Below are 22,953 nucleotides of genomic sequence, written 5' to 3'. Positions count from 1 at the left end.
GTTAAACCATTGCCATCGTGACAATTCAAATTTAATGATAACAACCACAACCCAAATGCGCAATAGAACGTTTTCCATTGATCAAAAGCGTATTTTTACATTGGGTCATGGAAACAGTGTTTGCTATGGAACGGCGGTGGTTTGCAATAGTCCGCCGTCGTGTGCGTATCGGAAAGCCGGCAACTTCTTCTACCGACACACAAATGACTATCAGATTCTGCCCCATCCGGTGTGCTATCAGCTACCATCAACTGATTGTTTGGTCCTGTAATGTTGTTATTCGTTCTCGATCGATAACACCAGATTGTGATGGACATGCATGGTCTGTTTAAAATTGGTCCACGTTTCAACTGCTTGCTGGTAAGTCGGTTAGGCGATTAGGTTGGTTGAACAATGAAAACTTTTTATAAAAGTGTGAGAATTGTGCTGTTGAAAAATAACTTGTAATTTACTTATTTTAAACAACCGACACAAAGTAAGCATTCCTCGTTCGGTTTCAATTCTTGAACGGTCAAAGCAAAGCACACGCTAAAGCTGCAACACATGACCACACGGGACACTAGCGCACACCAGTTTTGCACCAGGTTGTTACGAGAAGAATTATAAATAATAATAAGGCACGCTCGTAACGCCGGAGACGCCACAACTGTGCGACAATGTCACGAAGTGGCAAAAATTTGGTTACGCAATTCCCGCGCTTAGCTTCACTTGCAGAGATTCACAGTGTTCTAGAACTAGAAACCGCGAACGGGCGACGAGCGAAGACGTCAACCAGACGGCGACGAAAATGAATGTGCTCGTCCATCTGTGACCGTATAAGAACAATTTGTGGCAGAAAAAAAGGCCAACGCTAATTATTGTGTTTCCGTTGCTTTCTGTTGTTTTTCATGCTTCTTTCTGACGGCGTCCGAAAGGTGCACCCCGGTAGGTGCCATATGATGATTTATACGGCTTTGTTTCTATTTATGAAACGTTCACTTTCGTCACTGCGGTTCGGTCTCTAAGTATTTTCAACTGCTTCAAGCGGACAATCCCAGTCTGCTGATTGCTGGTGTTACAAACTGTACAAATTAGTGAACGTTGGTATAATCCATTACTGTTGATTTAATTTACATCGTTTTTAACAACATTTTCTTCCATCATTTCCAATTCTTCGGGTTTTTTTTTCAAATAAAAACCAAATCCCGGATGTTGTTTTTGGGCCACCACCAACAGCAAATGAACATTATTCTGATTCGATCGATCATCGTAGGTGCTGTTTATCTTAGAACGTTCGATAGCTCACACACACACATACATACACGGGAACATTGCGTCTCCATCACGTCAAAATCTAAACCCATTGAAGCGACTAATAAGGAAAATAAACCATGTACAGCCGGAAAAAAAACATAGAAAATAGTATTGGTGGCAAAACCAACACCCCACATGCCTCACGGACAGTGAGCAAACGTAAATATAAAACAATCTATAATTATGTCGTGAAGCGTACACTTAGTTACCACACAACACCATCATCATCAGACTTATTGTAGCGTGCGATGGGTGGAATGTGACCAAACTGCAATAGCGTGGTGCTTCCTTCTTCCCAGCAAGGTACACACTAATGTGACATATTCATTGCCTGCGGTTGCGTCCACGAGCCAAATGCCATCCTAACTCGCACTCGATGTGCTATCAATGTGCAGCAGAAGGAACGATCGTCTGTAGCCTCCTATCCCTGTGCCACATTCAACCATTCGCTCATCCATTGAACGGTGGACACGTGGAGCAAGCAAGCAATATGGTTCGAGATTATCCTGCCCATATTTGCACGTACCGATCATGGCGGGGCTAAAAGAAAGAAACACCGCCGAGAGCTTTGTATCCTGCAAGGCCCCATTGTCTAGGCGCTGAGGCAATAGAAAGAAGAAGAGAAAAAAAAACACAGCCAAGAAGAAGCACATTTCAACACACACAGAAACGGATGTTCGAAACCGTACCGTTGCAAGATAGCGAAAACAAGGCATGATTTGTGTATATATGACAGAACAGAGCAGAAATGGTGGAACCGATAAGTGAAAACACGTTGCCCTGTCGCGTCTGTTGGCTCGTGTTGCTAGTTTTTTAGTTTGACATTGAACCACCGTCGTTCACTGTCGTCCCCCCACCCGCCAGTAAATGACGCGAGCAATGGGGCAACGTGTGCTCTCTTGCAATGTGGCATTTGAACAGCTGTTTGCTTGAACTACCCTTGGCAATTGGATTGGCTGGTCTTGTCTGGGGGTGGTGTAAAGCTTCTGTGTCTAATTTCAATGAATTTGAGCGATTTGGTTCAATGAAGACAGAGCAAAAACGATATATTTACGTTAACCGTGACTTTTCCTTGCTTTACATACAGCATACTCCATCTTGCAACTAGCGGAATGGACGATTAAAAGAGCAAAATGATTCACTTCATGCGATCAGCAATCATAATTGCTATTTGTAGTCTACGGAAGCGGAGCTCTAACGTCAAACTCTATAATTCAGATCAAATTGAAATAATCTACACTAATTTGGTGGATAGACGTGTTCTGGTAGAACAACCAATGCGACACACCACCGTGTCGCTATCATATATCAAATATTGAATAGAAATTTACCACAGCTGTGTGATTGCTTCCTGTTACGAAGGGTTGTGCTGACCTTCTAAGCAGAGAACAAATGGAACAGAGTAGCACGGCTCGTTGCATGACCAAACGAACCCATTTCCACACCAAACCGCCAGAGTTGGGCCCGTTTTTACGTAAACCGGATCCATCAAATCCGAGACAGCGGACACAACGTGCCCAACGATACAACATTGATAACGGGAAGGGTTAAAATGGTCACCACATTTCGCTAAACATAAGAGAGGCGTGATTTCTTGTGCAAACTTTATCACGAACGCATTTGCGTTTGTATTCGTATGACGTGGGTTTTCCCATACCAAAACCATTGCATTCCGCCAGCTCATTCCTCCGGCATTCGAAGCAATTGTATGGTCCGGGTAGTGACGTTGCACTGCGATAATAGAGCACAATTTATAAGCTTTCTTAAAGCTCGCTTTAATCGTGCAATCGAACGACATGAAATGAAGGGAGGCACACCAAATAGCCTACCGTTTATCAAACCATGCTTTAAAACCTTATTACAAGGGTTGAAGCTACCAGCACAATCTAATCGCCAAAAAGCGCAAAACAGCGAAAAGTAAGTCCAAATCCTCCGTCCTCCCCACCGGAAATGATTATGATTGTGGGTTTCCCAACAAACAAACGAACTAAAATAAAATCCCCAAAATAAAAACATTCAATCTTACACTTACCCGTTGTACACGCGGCAGGTCGAGTTGTTGATGCGCTTATCGGACGCTTTCCGCCGGCGATCCTCAAATAGATCCTTTATCGCGGTCACGCCAAGCACAAACAGTACCGGGATCATGGCAATCTCCTTGCCGAACGCATTGATCTGCGGGAACCAGTTCAGCAGCACGATGAAGATGAAGTACAGATTCGCGATACGGTGGAACTGTTCGAGCAGGTTTTTCGGCACGAACGAGAGCAGCGTGTACTTGGTGGTGCGAATCTTGTTACCACACAGGCGCCCATTCGGGTGGTCCCGTTTGGGCGTCTTGGGCGGCACCGTATGGTTCGGGACCACGATCCGGTAGCCTCGGTCCTCCAGCTTGCTGCTGGCCGTGCGACAGAACATCAGACGCTTCCACCAGGGCGGCTTGTCCGCCCGGCGTAAGGTGTAGATCGACTCCGATCGTGACGCTTGCCGCGAGTGGCCCTTGATGGAGGTGGCAGAGTGGGGAGCGGCAGTATCGCGCTGCTCCGATTGGTCCTTGTGCCCGGGCGGTAAAATAAAATCCGTTTTCGACCCAACCCGGCTGTGGCCCCGCGTGGCAATCGTTGGGGCATCCATGATTTGACCCTGCGAGAGAGCCCGCTGGTGACCGCCCTTGACCGCCGACTTCAGGGCTGAAGGTCGGCCGGCCGCGCCACCGCTTCCCACCAACGATCCGCCGAACGAACCTTCGCCATGACTGACCGAGCGCGAGTGGCCACCGCCGGTAGGTCGTTGGTATTCTAGCATTATCCGGCCGGCCAGCGGATTCGCACCGATACCCACTCCGCCAGAGCTGACGCCGCCACCGATCAGCTGGGCGGCCTGCGCTGCCTGAGATCCGGCGGTTTGGGGCGCATTTCCCGAAAAGACGTACTTCATGTGATCGTCCGCCAGCTCGAGCGGATGCTCCTTATGCGGGGGAAGTGATTGTGGCGGCTGCTGGTGGTGATGATGCTGCGGCTGCGACGGGTGATTATGGAACCCGGTTGCGGCACCGACACCGGTACCGCCGCCTCCGTCGCCCGCCGGCGTAACATCCTTGGACAGCTCCTCCTTTACATGCGTCATTGCTGCTGCTGCTACTGCTGCTGCTGTTGGCGACGAAATGCACCATTTAGATGAGCCCTATGAGCGAGAACACTTTCACTTTTTGCCCGCACGCATGCACGCACGCACTAATCATATGCACATGGGGATGCTTCACCGACTAAAAGCGCCGCTGGTACACATCGACTATTATTTTTTAACCACTAACTAAGCACATTTCGTAATCGCATTCGGAATCGAAACGACGCCGGTTTTTTTCGAACACTGCCGCCTCTGTGTATTAGAAGCACACTATTTTTTTACGGTGTCACCACACTTTCAGGGAATTTTCTCATAACACTGCACTTATTAGCAAAGAAAAACCGCACACAATTCTGCAGAACAAAAAGAAAGAGAGAACGACATTAATGTAAGGTTTATCTTCTTCTTTGGCATACAAAGCGGTGATGGGATAGGTCATCCTGCACCAATAACTATCAGGTTTTGACTATCAGTGACTTATTGATTATTCAGAGCAGAATAGTCAGTTATACATATGGCGGGCACAGTTCATTCTGGTCTTGAACCCACAACGAGCTTGTTGACTATAGTATACTGTACGACGTAGTGATGGATAAAGTTGGCAAAAATCGGGAGTCAACTCCGATCTAACTCCGATAACTTTGGAACCAACTCCAGAAGGTAGATCCGCCCAGCATTATCTGCAGTCGTTCGGAACCGTCCGAATTCGGACCGAACGACTCCGCCAGACTCCAAACGACTCAGGCCAACTGCGGACGACTTCGAACGATTCCGGATGACTCCGAATGATTTCGGACGACTCCGAATGACTTCGAATGATTTCGGACGACTCCGAACGACTCCGGGCGACTCTGGACAACTACGACGGACTCCGGAAGACTCCGACTCCAGGTGAAACTAGTGGTTCGGATTTTGCCGGAGTCGGAACCGGACTAACAATAGCCGGAGTCGGATCGAAGTCGTGAGTGTGCTCCAAACAGCACATCACGAGTACGACGGTACCGACCAAGGTTAATTTAGAGCTCCCGAATATGCCTGCAATAGTGTACACTAGAGAACTACTGAAACTACTGAAAGTAATATTCTTTTCAGACACGCCGTTGGTCTATTGTGTTAGATAATGTGACAAAATATTCAACTCAAACATTACATAATTGTAATGCTTGCCAATAACAATATAGTTTAGAAGTTGAGCAATTTTTCCCTAACAATAACATTGAGATCCAAACAAATGAAGACACATTTAAATTTGATTTAAAAACAAAAACCTTTTTCCATGTAACTATGGTCGACCTTCGAAACACATTAACAATCAACAGGAGCAACAACAAAAATAGTGCCAATTTTCACTTCAGCTGTGAGGTAAAACACATCATCATTGCTTCAATCTCTCTTTCACGCTCTTTCACCTTACTACACCACCAGCTTAACTCATTCACTCACACGCTCTTTAAACAGTGATTTGTACTATATTTTTTGCTGTATCTTTCTTCCGGCCACCTCAACCACACCGGATTAAGGTTGTCGTCGTTCCAGGGTTTCTGTTTTCACTAAAGTTAAGAAAAGTGGAACACGACGAACGCTGTGTACGCTGCTGCCGCCAATACAGCTGGCTGCTACTGCTGTTTCTGCTGGGTTGGTCCACTTGAGGGGTAGGAAGTGAATGTTACAGTAAAGAAACAGCAAAAAAAAACAGTGTTCAAACATCGTCGTCGTGTTGGCCGAAAATGCGATGGATTTAGTACAGTCAATCTCATCGCGACACGGTTTACCCCCAACCGACACACACACACACACACCCGTGGGAGGTTGAACGTCCAAACCAGACCCGAAAAAGATGGGATTGTCACGGTTTGCTGTAAATCGCAACCGTACCCACAAGACCCCATCTTTAATGAAACCCCAAATGAAGAAGGGAAAACTTTCTTAAACGCCCCTCTATCTCTCTTTCTCTCTTTCTCTCACTCTCTAACAGATCCGTAGTTAGTAAAAGCTTTTTGTAGAACGTGAAACCGATTCATTCCGACGATTGAATATTACTCATTCGTCAAATAAAATGGCAAGAGAAACACTTCTTTTCTCCCATCCGGCTGCACTGATCCAACTCCAAACCCCAAGGCCACTAACCCGCCGTTGGGCCCGCGCGGTCAAACATTGCTTGGGGGAATATCCGCGCGACATAGAAACCGGTTCCACCTGGCAAATGACAACTTCACGATTGTCTTCTTAATGTTTGCTCAGCAGATATACAACACTCACAGCCGCGCAGGACCATTGCTGAAAGACAGAGAGAGATCACCGAAAAGCGTCGATGGAGAAATAAATATCAAACACTTAGCAAAGTGATCAATGTAATAGTGTTTCAAGACACAAAAGTGAAAATTAAAAAAAAACCTAAAATGTATGTTTTCGAATATCTTGTTACTTATTACTTATTATTGCCTTATTAAGTGATACTCCAGACGCAGAAAAGTCCGTTTCTTTCGATGTAGAAGTCTTTAAAAAAAACGACATAATCGTTAAGTATTTTTGTTTTACCGTGCAGCCTGAAGTGGTCCCAACGGAACACCGTGGCCTGCCAGTACCAACACCAACACAGTAGTGGCACTCGGGCAATGAGCGACACATCGGGGGACTATTTTACACCACCGCTCGACAGAAATCAAGCAGCGGTCCATGCAAATTGCCCGCTCACCGTGTTTGCTGCGGTTGTTGCGGTGGCGTTTTATTGTTTGGCCAACCCGCACTTTTGGGGCTGGGAAAGCGATGACGTTTTCCTTTACACCACCAACACCGGCGAGTGCGCGTGTGTGTGTGGTTCCGCTCTAACAAATGGCCCACACCCTTGCCGAGGACGGTATGGGTCGCCGCTTCTTCCTATTTGTCCGGCGTTGCGAAGCGCTTCTTGGTGTTTCGGCTTTTCATCCAGCCAGTCAGCCAGCCAGCCAGCCAGGGTCACTGTACAGCACGCGGCAAGCGTTTGTGTGCGACACCGTAAATATGTGTTTGCGTCATTTTAAATGCGAATTTAGCGAAATCCGCTTTAGCCGACTAATGGGAATGGGGGAAAGGTTGTGCACTAAAGCAAACCACACCACCGCAACTAATTTGTGCCTGTTTCCTACGATTGTTTTGTACTGTATTGAAGATGGAGAGGAAGAATGGTTGTGCAAAACAGAAAATAAACAATTCAATTTCAATAGCAATATTTTGCTATTTATTTCTACATTACTATCAATCGGATATCTGAGCGTGTGTAACGTCATTCATGTTCTATTCATTTATAATTCTATTAGATTTATAATAAGAATAATTTTAGATATCACAGAATAACGATTTTCATTATTGTAAACGCTTATTTCAAAAACATTCATAATGAAATGAACCAATCCTCCTTTTTATTCTTGCAGGAAAGTTACAGACGCCAACTATATGGGACAACGCGACTTGAACACACACACTTACAGATACATAAACACAATAACATCATTTGCCAATGGTGTGCTGCTACTAGACATCCCCTAGCCCTTGCTTCCAGTCAGCCGTCTTGAGCGAACACACAAATCTTCATTGGCCCGATCTTTGGAACTTCCTACTCCCCCTACCCGATGGCTCTGACGAGGGCAGCACCCCTTGAAAGACGGTTTGTTGTATGCTTCCCATCCTCTCGAAATGACTTCTACTACTACTTCTACCGTCATCATCATCACCACCACCACTACTACTACTTCTTTGGTGGTTTCCACTAACCCAAGCTCGTTCCTTCTCGTTCCTTCTCGGCCACGTAAGCGTTCCGCATGCTACTGCCACCGCTCGCCGGTGATATTTTTGCTCGGCCAACATAACTCTACCGCGGTGAGCGCGGTGAGTGACCTAGTTTCTAACGGGCCGATGAAGTCAGCCGCCCCCTTGTGAGCCAAACACACCACCCCGCATATGCTGACCACGAATTGGGGCGACCCTTTTTCTTTTCTTTCAACCTTTTTTTTTTCATTGCTTTGCATTTACAGAACCGACCTCGGTACCGACAACTACCATTACATTGAATGCATTATGCAGGTATGTTTCGTTCTGGAGGCATTTGAGGACGGAAAACATTCATATTACATTCCATAGGTTTGCAAACCCTCTTATTCTAGTCTATATTATTGCAAAGCTGCGTTAACAAAATATAGACAAAAATTAGACAAAATTAGATGTTTATTTTTGTTTGCAAAAAAAGGGAAACGCACGAGTAACGGAAGGAAGCAGTTGCGCTATTACGGAAGTTGTAGAAAACTTGCCTAATGAGATGTATACTCCCCGCCAGTCGGTCTCGGTCTTCTGGTCAATATACTGAAGCTTCATTGCTCTTCCTATCCCTCATGTTGCTACTGCCACTTCCACAATATCCCGCACCATCCTCATCAGCTGTCTCTGGCGTCACTTTCGATTCGTAGACGTATGAATGAAGCAACAGCGACGCTACCCACTACAAATGTAATATTATAATTCGTAGTTGTAGTAGTAAGAGGAGTAGTGGTATGGACAAAAACCTTACAATAGTTGTACACTTCTCGCTTGAGCTGACTCAGCCCGCTTAAGGAAAAAGCGCCAACATCATCCTCACAATGCGCAGATTCTATGCGTCGTGCAGAGTGTGTGTCACTCACGATCGCTGTCGAAGTGTGCGTTCGTTTGTGACTGGCAGCACTGTGGAGTGGGAGAAAACATATGATTTCACCCAATCGCTCGTCGGTTTTGGGGATGACAGGCATGGTGGGCATTGTTGGAAGCGTACAAGACGCTACAGGGAAGCAAGCAGGAGAAGGTGATACACCGTTGTGGCAACTTACTTTTGCCGAATAAATGTCATGCTGCGCTTTACGATGGTTGGCCTTTGGATGAGATATAAATATATGAGCATCTCTCTCTCTCTGTTTTCGCATTTTGCCTAGACGCCAGCGAAACGCTGGGGTAAAACAAATGAACAAATTACTGATGGATGACGCTGTTCCCACCAAGATGGCGCGTACCTTCACCTTTCACGAATTCTGTACATCACGTCCACCGACACGATCAGACAAAAGGCAAGAAAACTATGACAATAATCTGCTAATCGTGAGTGGGATTCATTCATTCCACTTGAAAGTACATTAAGCATACTCTTCAATGGACGAAGAAATCTGTTACAAATACAATAATACAATTAGTAGAAAAGGAATACACACACAGGCGAAATCCTTTATAATATAGAATAACTTCAGAGATTTTACAACAACCATCTTTCAACATTACACTTCTACCTGGCACAGAAATACCATGTTTAAACAAACGAAATCGTGCATAAGCCGGCAAAAACTGTTAGCCATGCAGATTTCAGAAGTAACGACCTTTCCTTGACTGGCCAGTTTGCAAGAGAAGCACAATCGGGGAGGGGAGGAAAAACACCAACGTTGGACACAGAAGTCAACAAGTAACAAAAACATGCAGCCGACTTAATTAAATCCCCCAAAATGGCCATGCAGTGGAACCGTCGAAGGGGCGGGGGGGGGGGGGGCTCGGCAGCGCATTCGTTTCACTTGAATTGGAACAGCGCTCAATGTCGTCCGCGCGCATCAGCGTCGCAAGAGGCAAGGCAATCCGGAAAGAAAATACAACACAATTTATCTAAATTTAATCGAATGTGGTGCGTATTTCGGCCTGGTAGTAGCGATTGGCTAAGGAGAATCCACCCAGTCTCGCTTTCTATTTTTGATTGATCCTATGGTGCGACTGTACCGAGACGACGACTATTCACGCACTCGCTTCCAATCTTAGTTTGTCGTGGAATGTTATCGTTTGTCTTTTGTTGTCTTGAGAAATTCTTCAGACATCAGTACCGTTTCTCATAACATATGTGAAAAGAGATCATTCTTCTCGGCTTGAGATTAAGTCTCATTTAAATTTACAAATCAAAGAACTACACCAAGAATTATAAATTTAACAAAAACAAAAAATAGATTTATCATGCTACACACCGAATAAAAAAGAACCACAAAGGAATAGAAAATTAAAAAAAAAATAATTTGTTTTCCTGTTTGGCGGATAACAAGATCTTTATTGAGTAGATCACGTAGGACGCCTCTTTACGGACATTATAAGTGGATCACATACACATTTGAGAGCAACAACGAAATATTTTTGTTTACCAAATCTCCCCACTGGGAAATGCGTAAGCTGGTAATGTGTGCACAATAATTTCCACTTAAATCATGCAACCCATCATCCTCCATTAGCCTTTGTGTTGTAAAGAAAGCTGCGTTCTTTTCTATACCCCAGCTCTCCCACCGTTCTTCTAGTCGACCCCGCTTCCCGCACCGATCTAATTTCTAACGATTCAATGCCCCGGCCTGATCATCCTCCTTCAGTAGTAAACGGCGGGCTTACATACACACACATACACACCCAACAATAACAAGTGCACACGCGTTCATTCTAGCCGCCAACCACATGCCACAGCTATCAGATTATTGTCCGATATGGTTACGGACCGAAACTCATCAGTCAAATCTACGTACCGGAACCTCAGAATAACGGAAGTCCGTTCCTTTCCGCCGATGTGCTGGCCTCCTTCTTCTCCTTCTCCTCCATAACCTCCCCATAAAAGTGCGCTTTATTCGTGCCACAAAGCTTCACAGCAAAATCGATACACACTGTTCAAATTCATATGGGGTTTCCCACTTGCTGGGGCTAGGGTAGTGTGCTGCTAATGGTGCGGGCGTGATTAGTTTACGGCTTTTGGCCAAGTGTGGAAAATCTTTCCTGATTTCATGCGTAGCAAAAAGGAGAGCGCACAAGAGAGGCAAACCATATTGGAATTTATTTCTGATTAGTAATACACCTGAACGCAAAGCAACAGCAACAAAAAAACGCATACCTGGAACTAACGTGTTAGTAAATAAGATGGCAAAAATCTCATCACAAACATATGTTGAGCGAAAATGCTTTTCCACTTAATTTTTGCTGTTTTGGAAATGCCGACCAGCACCGACGTGATTCGTTTTGTTCAAGGTGGGTTTAAGAAGCTGGCAGGATATGACGTCGTTTGATATGAGCAGCATCACTCTACTCGTTGCCATGATCATCAATTATGATTATTTTGGTTAACTACAACCACTACGGAGAAGAATTTAAAACATACAAGAATGACTTTCGATTGTTCGCGTAACTTAGTTTCTCATTGAGCCAAATGTATCTACGTGCAGTTGCAATGAGGGAACCAAGCCTTCGCTCTTTAATTTGGTTCGTACCTTATGGTTGAAGTGTTGCAACTTGGAAATTGGAAGATAAGCCATACACCTAAAACAATCAATCACATGCTACTCTACCTGGTGAGTATTTTGTGCGAGTAGTATTTGTGCTATTTGTGCGCGTTGGTGTGCGTGCTTGAAGCAACATTAAAAGGCAAACATTGTGTTTGACGAAACACGCACCCCCATACAAATAGCAAAAGAACATACCACTAGAGCCAGCTATAATGTGCATTCGCGTGAGATTCAATTGTTGTACAAAAAATCAAAACAAATTCACACACAGCGAGCAGACAAACGGCCCAAGAAACTCGCTCGCAGACAACCGATGGCAAGGAGGAACAATGGTCCAATAGAGAGGCATAGGAATCGAAAAGGCTACCGTTATGGAAAAAGAACACAAACACACACACATACATATATACTGCGTGAATGGGTTTTTTTTGCCTGAGAAGGAAAAATGAATTAATTTTCCTTTCACACTCGCAAGTCGGCCGGCGGGGGCTAAGACTAACGCTATGTAAAATAGATTAGCAAAGAAAAAGAGAAAAAGATAGCCAATCAAACATTAGACGGAGGCGCTTTCTTACGCACAGGCATCGGATGTTATAACAAATACCCCTTTCTATTCGTCCCGGGCGGGGAGGGTTGGTAGGTGTGTTGAAAGATGATCATCGGTAGCAAACAAGAAATGCTACCACCCAGCCAACCACCATCCTCCTGTAGTGGCTGTGAAACCGAAAACATGCATCTGAACTTTCAATGGAAATTGGCTTCCTTCAGCGGAAAAACCGTCGTCATCATATCCGACACATACACCACACATCTACACAACACACCTATGCTTCCCATCATGAGCAGCATCTTGCAAGGGGCAAAGAAAAGCGCACATACACATGCACAAAGACCACACACACACACACACACACACACACACACACACACACACACACACACACACACACACACACACACACACACACACACACACACACACACACACACACACACACACACACACACACACACACACACACACACACACACACACACACACACACACACACACACACACACACACACACACACACACACACACACACACACACACACACACACACACACACACACACACACACACACACACACACACACACACACACACACACACACACACACACACACACACACACACACACACACACACACACACACACACACACACACACACACACACACACACACACGCACACAAGCTCATTCGACTGGTCGGAAACAAACAGCGATAACGACACCGTCAAGAAGGTGCGGAGGGGAGTGGTGTAAAATCAATCAAAAGAGTTGCAATCACTGGTATCGAATTGCAATCTCTTCAAGAGGCGTGTGTATGCTGTTTTCCCTCTTCCGCTTCCTTTTGTACACAGCAGACCGAGGGTAGAGGGTAACAGGCGATAACGTACTAATTGAAAATCAAGCGTTTTCAAAGTGCATCCAATTGATTTGCCTTGACTCAACCATTCGTGCCAGAGTGTACATGTGCGTGCCCCCGGACGATTCCGCTGATTTGTTGAAGCGCATTCCGGCCGAATGGCAAATCACAGCACGGTTGCTTTAAACCATATGCAGGCAGATGTGCCATACCAATTCTGTACCAGATGAGGATGATTGCGATCAAAAGGCGACCACTTGGAGTCGCGGCAGTCAAGTCAAGGAGTTGTTCTATTACATTAATGGATCGCATTGATAAATCAGTTCCACGAGTATGCTGCTATCAATGATCACATGTAGCAGTGCATTTGCACAAACACGGAGCAAAAGGGTATAGCAAAAAAACGGACACTACACATGGACAGCGAGAAGTGGCTGTGTCCAAATGCTGCTGGTCAAGCCTTGAAAAGGTCCGGTTCGCGTTTTTGTCGGAACTTGCCACCCCTAGGCACAAGGGGTTCAAAAGTTGCCCAGTTTTGCACGGAATATTATTCACAGCACACAGAAAGTTGTCCACCTTGGGTCCTCGGGTGAGGCAAAAATGGCACACCACACCGCGAATGCTTGCTTAGTGTTTCCGAGCCGGCCTGATACGATTGCTGCTGGCTCAAGTACGTGGGTAGAAAAAAATAAATTAATGCTCGGTTCTTTATAGTTTCCTGCTAGTAGAACTGGTAAGTTCTACTGCGATACGATCTTAAGCACGATCTACATTTACATACTGGGACTTTTAGTGATAGATTAGAAAAATAAATAAGTTTGCCTACAAGCTGGAAACAGTATTGGAACTCAGAAGCGTGCAGAATTGTTTGCCTTGGCTAGACTGGCCGCTTGACGGGGCGCCAAAGTTCATACTGAAACCGGAATAGCCTTTCTTGACTAATGCCGGGAGCGAGAATGATAACTGCAAATAAACATTAAATGAGAACAGCTGTCGCGTCTTGGGCGGTGCACACAAGAATGTTCAAAGATAGAACACACACACACACACACATACAGACACCTTCTTGCCACCCCCTTTGGAAACGCATTCGCTCGCGTTGCTAAGGCCATGCTGGTAGCACACAACCAAAGAGAAACGAAACACGATATCGTGAAACAGACTCCGCAAAAACCCGTACAGTTGTTCTTGCCATTTAACACAACCATTTTACAAAGCAGGCGGGAGCGAAACAATCGGCATCCAAGCAACGACACACGGCAGCGCGATCATAGTAGCATGATCGTTGTAGCATGCACGTTAACCGAAAGGTCAGGAAACTTGGTCCCCGTTCATAACTGCCAATGGAGGCGATAAATGTGCGCCGCAAGGGGGTTTAGGCTGCCGAGGACAGTCAAGGGGAAATTAATTACAGTTTGTATGTACCCAAAATTAAGCGCCCAATCCGAGAAGTATTCTATCAGCTGATCTTGAAGGGCACTTTTAGTACAGAAATATTCGCACATGGAACAATACTTCATAAAGCAAGTGACAAGCGTTCAATAGCATTTGTCGTGTCAGATAGGAAAAGAAACAAGAGCTTTGCTCCATTTTTATGTGGATAAAATGTGATTTGTCCCGTTAAAGATTGCTTCCTATCGGAACATAATTGTAGCAAAAATGGAATTATTCGCTTCTGGTGCTGCAATAAAGAAGAGCAAATATCTTATTGCACGTACGAGAGTATTACACCTAGAAGCAATTGAAGCTCACAAACTGCGAGCTATATGGCACCTTGGCTTGGCCGGACAGAACAAACCTACTTGCAGACACTTGCAAGAGCGGCAATCCGTATGATGCTCTCTGTTTGGGAAGCAATCTCGAGTGTATTGCTGGGTAAGATAACGGTTATCTGATAAAAACCAGCTCACCTCAATAGTCGAAGCCAGACCTACATAATAATGCAATCGCAGCTCCGGCAAGGGAAAAAGGGATTTTTGGGTTGAGTTACATGACTTTTGGAATGTAATACGATACCCTCCGACAATCTCATCAATATATTTAGAAAAGTTATAAGCGATATACGAAGGCAACTTGAGCTTACTGGACATAGTAAGGAAAGTATTGCAGTAGTGCTTGGACGGAAAAGTCCAGCAACAAGTTTACAAACCACAGAGTAATAACACTGCCGTTCCGTGATGTGGTCTCGCTTCTAGCTGAATAGTTGCGGTCGTGGCGATCTGTTATTGTTCTATACCGTTTCACAATCTCCAGCCAACTCCGCTCCTACGCTTAGATGCTTGAATGTAGCAGTGTTTGGTATGTGTGTTGGCTGCCTTTATTCTCCCCGTACGGTTTCGGAGCATCGGAGGAAGCATCCAATACCATCACATCGCGCCGAAGAGATGAACAGCCGGAGAAATCGTGGATAACCAAAAGGAAGAAAACGACAGAGACGCCCGCAGCAACGTGGACGGCTGATGGAGCGAGCTAGAGACCATCGAACCGTTCAGCATCCAGCCCATGTGCGTGAATCACACAGCAGACGTAGGAAAGCCAAAGGCCGCACACACACATACACGAACACACACACACACACTTACAGCGACTCACACAAACACGTACAAAGAAACACACGGATTTTTTTCTCTTATGCTTCTAGCGATTTTTTTTTTGCACTGAAGTGGGTGAACGATTCCACGACTGCTTTGCCTTTCGTTTGCCACCTTTACCTCAGCGTAAAACCACAAGGACTTTTGCCATATGCAAGAAGCCACTTTTCGCCATGATCACCGAACTAAATTTGCACTTTTACACACCGATCGTTGTAAACAAAGCACCTGTTCTGGGGCTGGGGCGAGTAATTAAAATAGCCGTGAGAGCTGATCCACAGAATGGCTTACTTTCTTCGTCACTACGGTTTGCTGGGCTAGCATTGGCCCGCAGACATAACGGTTAAAACGGCCACTGCACCCGTGAACGACGGCAGCAAAGGCATTTGCGTTTAGCTTACTTTTCGTTTCCGGAACTTAAACTGTAACTCGAGCACGAGCAACGTAAGATGGGTAAAACAAATACGATAACAGACACGGTAACACAGCAGGAAGTATGGAAAACTTGAAAACTAACACAGTTCCTCAGCGCACGACAAACTTAAACTTCCACCATCCGATGAATACCAGCGACATCGTCAAATGCACACACTCAATATAGGCCAGCAAGGTGCTGCCATTGCGGTCGATTTGACAGTCGATGACCAAGAACCGGGCGATTTTGACAGATTGAATTGTCGCTTCAGCACCAAAGTGGGTATAGGGACTAGGTGGGCTTATAGGTTTGGCGGGAAGGCCATATTGGACGAACGAATGACAGGAGGGGATTCGATTGTGATACGTACCCGGCGCTCTAGCACCAATCGAACACGACATCGAACATGAAAAATGTATGGGATTTGACATGTTTGTCTTGTTTGTTTGTTTGTGTCTGACAGTGCACCTCCATATGATTATATGGGTTTGTTCGAGTCGGTTGTCGTGTTCGATTGGTGCCAGAGCGCAGCCGTAGTTTTTCACCCACACTACGACACATCATCCAAAATAGCCATTGGAATTCACACGCATACATCAACAAATGATCGAATCCCCTCCTGTCATTTCGTTTTCATTTTTCTACAGTACGGCTGTCATTTTGTTCGGGATAAGCCCACCTGTATAATAAACCCACTTTGCTTCAGCACTTTGCTTTATGGGCCCAAAGGTGACTTCAATATTCACATTGACTTTGGATCATTAGATTGAAACAATTATTTTTTCTTAATGTTGACCTTAAAGTCTCTTATAAACACTCTGAAACTCGCAACCATATAATTTTATTTAATCTTACAGATTTATTTGCTATCCCAAGTGCCACAAATTCACTAAACGACCACTAAATGGGTTCTAAACGACTCAAGCTCTCTACCCAAACCCCAAATGGGGATACCCATCCGATCCACTGGCCACTTTTTTGCTTCACTGGTCCAAATAGCCAAAATTGCTTAAGCAGCCAATTTTAGCATGCTAAAGATCGCTGCTTCCCAAGCGCCACAGATTAAGCTTAAACGACTGGAAAATTGAATATCCATAAAAAAAATGAAAGCTCCACACAGTTTCATTGGTTTGATCAATAAACGGAGTATTACAACTCATCATTATATTGCTATCCTTTTCTTGCAATGTGTTTCGACAAGTTTCATCTTATCATGACCTATATAGCCTTATAACTTTCTGAGCAAAAATCTATATGAATGGTCATGTGGTCAGATACGTGGGTATCAACACCAACGACCATTACTCAAATCTCACTTGCTTCAGTGCTGGTGATTGTTTCCGTTGGAGTTTAGTATTTAAACAATCGTATCGCCGTTCTAGTTCTAGCGATGCATAACTTCATGCGAAACAGTACAGAGGAAATGAGAAAGCTCTCCTCCAAGCGATGAAGCTCAACTGGTTGGGGTATCCCACCAGCAGATAGCGCCAGCAGCTTTTTTGCTATTTTTAGAATGCATGAGTCGTTTGCCGTCTGCTAAACGAAGTCTTTCTATATTCCGTTTAGGTAGAGAGCTTGAGTCGTTTAGAAGCCGTTTAGTGGTCGTATAGTGGATTTGTGGCACTTGGGATCAGCCGCAAGGTTCCAAAGAGTACCGAATGCTTGTTAAAAAGCGCCATAATTCCGCAAAGTACCGTCTATCTCTTTATCAGGCACAAAGTACGATATGAGAACGATTTTTCGTTAAACAGCCTCAAATCAGTTTTATACGGGCGTAACACAAAGTGTAAACTCAAAAAGTTTACGCTTGATATTTATGGGAGAGCGTAAACTTCCTGTCAAAAGATTACAGTTCCTGTCAAAAGCTTCTACATACACCGAGAAAGCAGCTAAGAAAATAACTGACAGCATGCTCTGACAGCGACTTACAGCTTTTTCGGCGAGAGAATTCTCCTCGGCATGCAAAGAACGATGGAGCTGAGAAAAAAATGAATTGGCAGTTTATGGCGAACGATCAATTATAGTTTTCATTTTTGCCGTCTACAACAACATAATTTTAAAAAGTCTCATCTCGGCGCTTTCCGGATTCTACACACACCGGCGTGAGAAACCGGTTGTCAATTCTCTCACAGCCATCTCTCAGCTGCAGACTCGGTGTATGTAGAAACGCTCTGTGGTAGGAACCTATAAGCAGCTTGATCTCAGCTTCAACAAATAGCTTTTAATCACATTGAAACATATTGTAATTTATTTTCTGCGCAATTTAGTAAAAAAGACTTACAAGTTGAACGACAATGGCGTAATTTATAGCATTTGATCGTTGTTCGGTTCTGTGCAAAAACGATTCATTCAATTAAAAATACATGTCCAGATGGGCACACACAGTGCAATGTCAAAGCAAGAAACTGGATAATCCGTGCCGGCTCGTTTGTTCGTGACTTCATCATCATCATTTTTTCATCTCATGTTTTTTCTACAGTAGCGTAGTGGTCGATTTTTGCAGCCTCTATTTTCCTGTGCGGTGGACAGCCGAGTTTCTCACCGAATTGGGCAGTGTGCATTGTAGGAAATATTGTGCGGTTTGGTGCAGGTTCAAGTCGGCAGGCTTACACGTGCAGTGGTGTGGTTAGCAGCGTGCAATTGTAGCGAAAACCGATCGGTGGTTGAGAAATTTCCAGCAACTCTCGAAAACTCATCGACACCTCCCCGTCATTGCGTCGATATCGTGTGCGCGTTGTGCAGTAGACTCCCTTCCCGTGCGAGCAGTTAAATTACTAGTCCAGCAAAAGGCCATCGTGTAACGCACCGTCATCATGGATGAGGAATACGACGCGATCGTGCTTGGAACCGGCCTGAAGGAGTGCATCCTCAGCGGAATGCTGTCGGTTTCGGGCAAGAAAGTGTTGCACATCGACCGCAATAAGTATTACGGTGGCGAATCGGCTTCGATTACGCCCCTCGAGGATCTGTTCTCGCGGTTCGCCGTGGATCTGCCGGAAGGAAAGTATGGCCGCGGTCGGGACTGGAACGTCGACCTGATTCCGAAATTCCTGATGGCCAACGGGCTGCTGGTGAAGCTCCTGATACACACGGGTGTGACCCGTTACTTGGAGTTCAAGTCGGTGGAGGGAAGCTACGTCTACAAAGGTGGCAAAATCTCCAAAGTTCCGGTCGACCAAAAGGAGGCGCTGGCATCCGATCTGATGGGTACGTAATATTTTGAGATGCGTTGCGAAAAGTTCGAGAAGCTGAGCCCCCTTTGTTCGTCCAAATACGGGGGCTCCAGCAAAAATTTCGGCACTTTCCAACCGTTGGTTCTTTTTCTTTTTCCTGCATCCAAAATCTCTCTTCGCTCGGTTCATTCGTACGTTCGTGGCTGCGGCGTACTCCCATACACGCACGCACTCGCTCATGTTGATTGCACGTAGCCTTCCGTCCCATTCCGTCGTGTAGGGGTGGTCTTATCTCGCTTTCGCGTTGTCTCTCTCTTTCTTTGTTTCTTTCTCTCGCTCCATCGCTATCTCTTTAAGTAAAGCTCTCTCTAGCCTGCTTGGTTAGCTCTTTCTGAATTATATTGTCCATTTTCCAATTGCACAGTAATGGGGCGCACCAGTCGCAACACTCCACCAGCCAGTCGGCGAAGGAAAGAAGAGCAATGCGCGAAAGAAAACACATGAAAACACGTAATGTGTTGTGGGGCCAGGGGTTGCGGAAACGTAGGTCGAAGAGTACGAAAAGCGAACCAAAACGAATTGACGGAAAATGACACGTTGCTAGATGGGCTCGAATTTTTCCTGCTAGAACCCACCCGGGAAGCATATTTGCGCTCTCGTTCACACATACACGCTCTATCTCTTTCTTTCTTCCTTTATCGGTATGATTGTATGTGTGTATTTATGTGGTGACGATGATGATGATGTTGAGGGCATAGGGCATATCTTGCTTAGGCGAAATATGCATGCATTGCCATCGTTTTGTAGATATGGAGAAAACATATCTTCTCGCGTATTGACCGCGACGAATCAAAATCATTGCATAAAATAGTTTTAAAAAAATCTACCGAAGCTTGAAATGAAGCCTTGCTTGCGAAAACGTGCAGTATAAATTACTCATTTGAACGTTCACACGCGGATGAAGTGTGTTATGACTCGTCAGCGTTTTCAATCGTACGATACTTATCTTTCGATATTGAACATGAGACACATGAACCATAGATGAAATTCGTCATTATTAAAACGGTATTTTTTTAGTAAATTATCACTACTACTGGCGGCTTCTTATCCATGACTTTGCTGCATTCGCTCCTACATGAAGGAGCTGCAATCAATGCATGATTTGATTGAACACTGTTTCAACCTATGTTTTTGTCATCTTTTGTAAGATTAACTACATGTGGGCCTGGAGGTCTAACAGCAATACACAAACTGGGTCGTAAGGGGAAAAAGATGTTCCTTTTGCTATTAACGATACCTAGTTTTCATTAAATGTTATGGAAAACCGACTTAACAGTAATTTGCAATTGACTCTTTACAGGGCTGTTTGAAAAACGCCGCTTCCGCAACTTCCTGATCTACGTGCAGGACTTTGTCGCTGACGATCCGAAAACTTGGAAGGACTTTGATCCATCCACCAAGGACATGCAAGCCTTGTACGAAAAGTTCGGACTGGAGAAGAGCACCCAAGATTTCACCGGTCACGCCCTGGCCCTGTATCGCGACGATTCGTATCTGACCGAGCCGGCTATCAAAACGATCAATCGCATCAAGCTGTATTCGGACTCGCTGGCTCGTTACGGCAAGTCGCCGTATCTGTATCCGATGTACGGTTTGGGTGAGCTGCCCCAGGGCTTTGCCCGGCTGTCGGCCATATACGGCGGTACGTACATGCTGGACAAGCCGATCGACGAGATCGTGTACGACGCTAGCGGCAAGGTGGTCGGCGTACGTTCTGGTGAAGAGGTGGCCAAATGCAAACAGGTCTACTGCGATCCCACCTATGTACCGAACAAGGTAAGAAAGTTTGGCCGAACGATGGTGGTGGTGTTGCTGGGGGTTTAATTTCACACTCACACATTTCCTTCCGCTTGCCATTCCAACAACAGGTACGCATCACGGGAAAGGTTATTCGCTGCATTTGTTTGCTGGATCACCCGATCCCGAACACGAAGGATGCCCTTTCGACTCAGATCATCATTCCACAGATGCAGGTCGACCGCAAATCGGATATTTACGTATCACTCATCAGCTCGACACATCAGGTTTCGGCCAAGGGTTGGTTCATTGCCATGGTGTCCACCACGGTGGAAACCGGCAATCCCGAGGCGGAGATTAAGCCCGGTCTCGATCTGCTCGGCCCGATCGCACAAAAGTTCTTGTCCATCACGGACTACTACGAACCGACCGATGACGGTCTGCAGTCACAGGTGTTCATCTCGCAGTCGTACGATGCAACTACGCACTTCGAGACGACCTGTCTGGACGTGCTGGACATTTTCAAGCGCGGCACCGGGGAGGACTTTGACTTTTCCAAAATCAAGCAGGAACTTGGTGACGAGGAGCAGTAAACAGGTTGCAGCCAGGTCAGGAAGGAGGAGGAAGCATGGTCAGAAAGCATACAACCATAGTCTGAGCGGAAAGAAAAGCGCTTCTGTTGCGTTCTGAAGTGAAAATGGATGATGCGGGCCGAAGGCCAATAGATATCATCATCTACCCTATCATTTATCAATCATTATTCCAAGTAGGGCTTTTTGTAATCTTTATTTGTTAAATTGTGCTTCGAACCATCATCAGTAAAACGCCGAACGTACAGCGGCCGGAAAGTGAGCAATAGCTTCCGTGCTGAGTGTAAAGCAGATGCGTGATGTGAAATCTACAATAACTTTAATTCGTTTGCGCTCCTCAAACGATTCTAAATGTGTTTCACCTTCCTTCATCCAACTTCCCGACAGTTGAAAAACAAAAGATCTATATGCGCATTTGGGATATCAAAGGAATCGCAATGAAACAGAGTCGGTATCATCTTCTTGCGAAGGACTAGCGCAGAAGACGTGAATAGGCACATCGATATCGTGGATAAATGCGTTCGATCGTAGTTGTTCGGAGGCGTAAGCATTACTCTATTATACATTATCTCTTATTGTGAATGATGAATAATCAATAACAAAAACCAGCCAAAAAATACTAAGAAAACTAAAACGTGCGAAATGTTCCAATCCCGATTCTAAATCTGCTCCGCCATCGTCTGCTTCTCTGGCCTGAGGGGAAGCGTTAAGCAAGAATGAAAGAAATGTTGTTCACATCGAATTGGTACGGCTCTGCTAACGCGCCAGAGATTATTTTCCTGTGAGAAGAAACCTTTAATTCCTTTAGTTCATCTATCTGCTACTTTGCTAAGCAAGGGTGGACCTGTCTCGGTTTGCACAAGATCGAGTCGCTGATGTACGTACGTTTCGGTATGCATGAATGCTGTAAGCAGTCAGTCGTCCCTTTAACCAACGGGATGGCTAATGCAAATAAATACTTTTGTACAACGCCTGTCCCTGGACAACACGGTTCGACCAGGCCTTTCTGGTGATAACCTTGAATCGGTCAAAGTCAAAAGGTATAGTTGCTTAAGAGTCAATGAACAAAAACAAAAGAGAGAAAGAGAAACAAAAAAAGGCGATGCATGCAGTTTTGCGAAACTGAAAGCGTTTTTTATTATGTTGATGATCGATTTGAGAAGAATGGAAATACTAACTGTTGCTAAAGCTAATTACGATGAAAATGTATGTAACAACGAGTAGTGAACCGTATGTGTTATTAGAAATCAACATGTGAACGTCAACAT

General features: G+C 45.1%; 2 protein-coding genes across 15 annotated transcripts in view; one reads left to right on the top strand and one right to left on the bottom strand.

Annotated features, from left to right (window-relative positions):
• Nucleotides 1-16,358, bottom strand: part of LOC1279454 (phospholipid-transporting ATPase VD) — a 35,509-nt gene extending 19,151 nt beyond the window's left edge. For 4 of the 14 annotated variants that reach the window (XM_061654720.1, XM_061654721.1, XM_061654729.1 and 1 more), the window contains exons 1-2: nt 16,112-16,312; nt 3,326-4,772 (exon numbers count right to left, since the gene is read on the bottom strand). In XM_061654720.1, the coding sequence (XP_061510704.1) occupies nt 3,326-4,419 (1,094 nt within the window). In that variant the 5' untranslated portion in view covers nt 4,420-4,772; nt 16,112-16,312. Of the gene's footprint in view, nt 1-3,325; nt 4,773-15,202; nt 15,955-16,001 lie in introns of those variants that run through there. The other 10 variants (XM_061654722.1, XM_061654730.1, XM_061654732.1 and 7 more) reach the window with 9 other exon arrangements.
• Nucleotides 16,359-18,513: 2,155 nt separating this feature from the next.
• Nucleotides 18,514-22,319, top strand: LOC1279453 (rab GDP dissociation inhibitor alpha). Its single transcript, XM_319173.5, has 3 exons — nt 18,514-19,332; nt 20,659-21,134; nt 21,227-22,319. The coding sequence occupies exons 1-3, from the start codon at nt 18,939-18,941 to the stop codon at nt 21,686-21,688; spliced, it is 1,332 nt and encodes a 443-aa protein (XP_319173.1). The 5' UTR covers nt 18,514-18,938; the 3' UTR covers nt 21,689-22,319.
• Nucleotides 22,320-22,953: the final 634 nt, after the last annotated feature.

This window comes from Anopheles gambiae, chromosome 3 (genome assembly GCF_943734735.2).
Source record: "Anopheles gambiae chromosome 3, idAnoGambNW_F1_1, whole genome shotgun sequence".
NCBI lineage: Eukaryota > Metazoa > Arthropoda > Insecta > Diptera > Culicidae > Anopheles > Anopheles gambiae.
This window is presented reverse-complemented; position numbering and strand designations above follow the sequence as displayed.

Excerpts from the sequence above, each read along its gene's own strand:
- LOC1279453 (XM_319173.5), top strand. The coding sequence starts at position 18,939 with ATGGATGAGGAATACGACGCGATCGTGCTTGGAACCGGCCTGAAGGAG. Across the intron at positions 19,333-20,658 it reads GCTGGCATCCGATCTGATGG|GGCTGTTTGAAAAACGCCGC; the intron begins GTACGTAATATT and ends GACTCTTTACAG. Across the intron at positions 21,135-21,226 it reads CCACCTATGTACCGAACAAG|GTACGCATCACGGGAAAGGT; the intron begins GTAAGAAAGTTT and ends TTCCAACAACAG.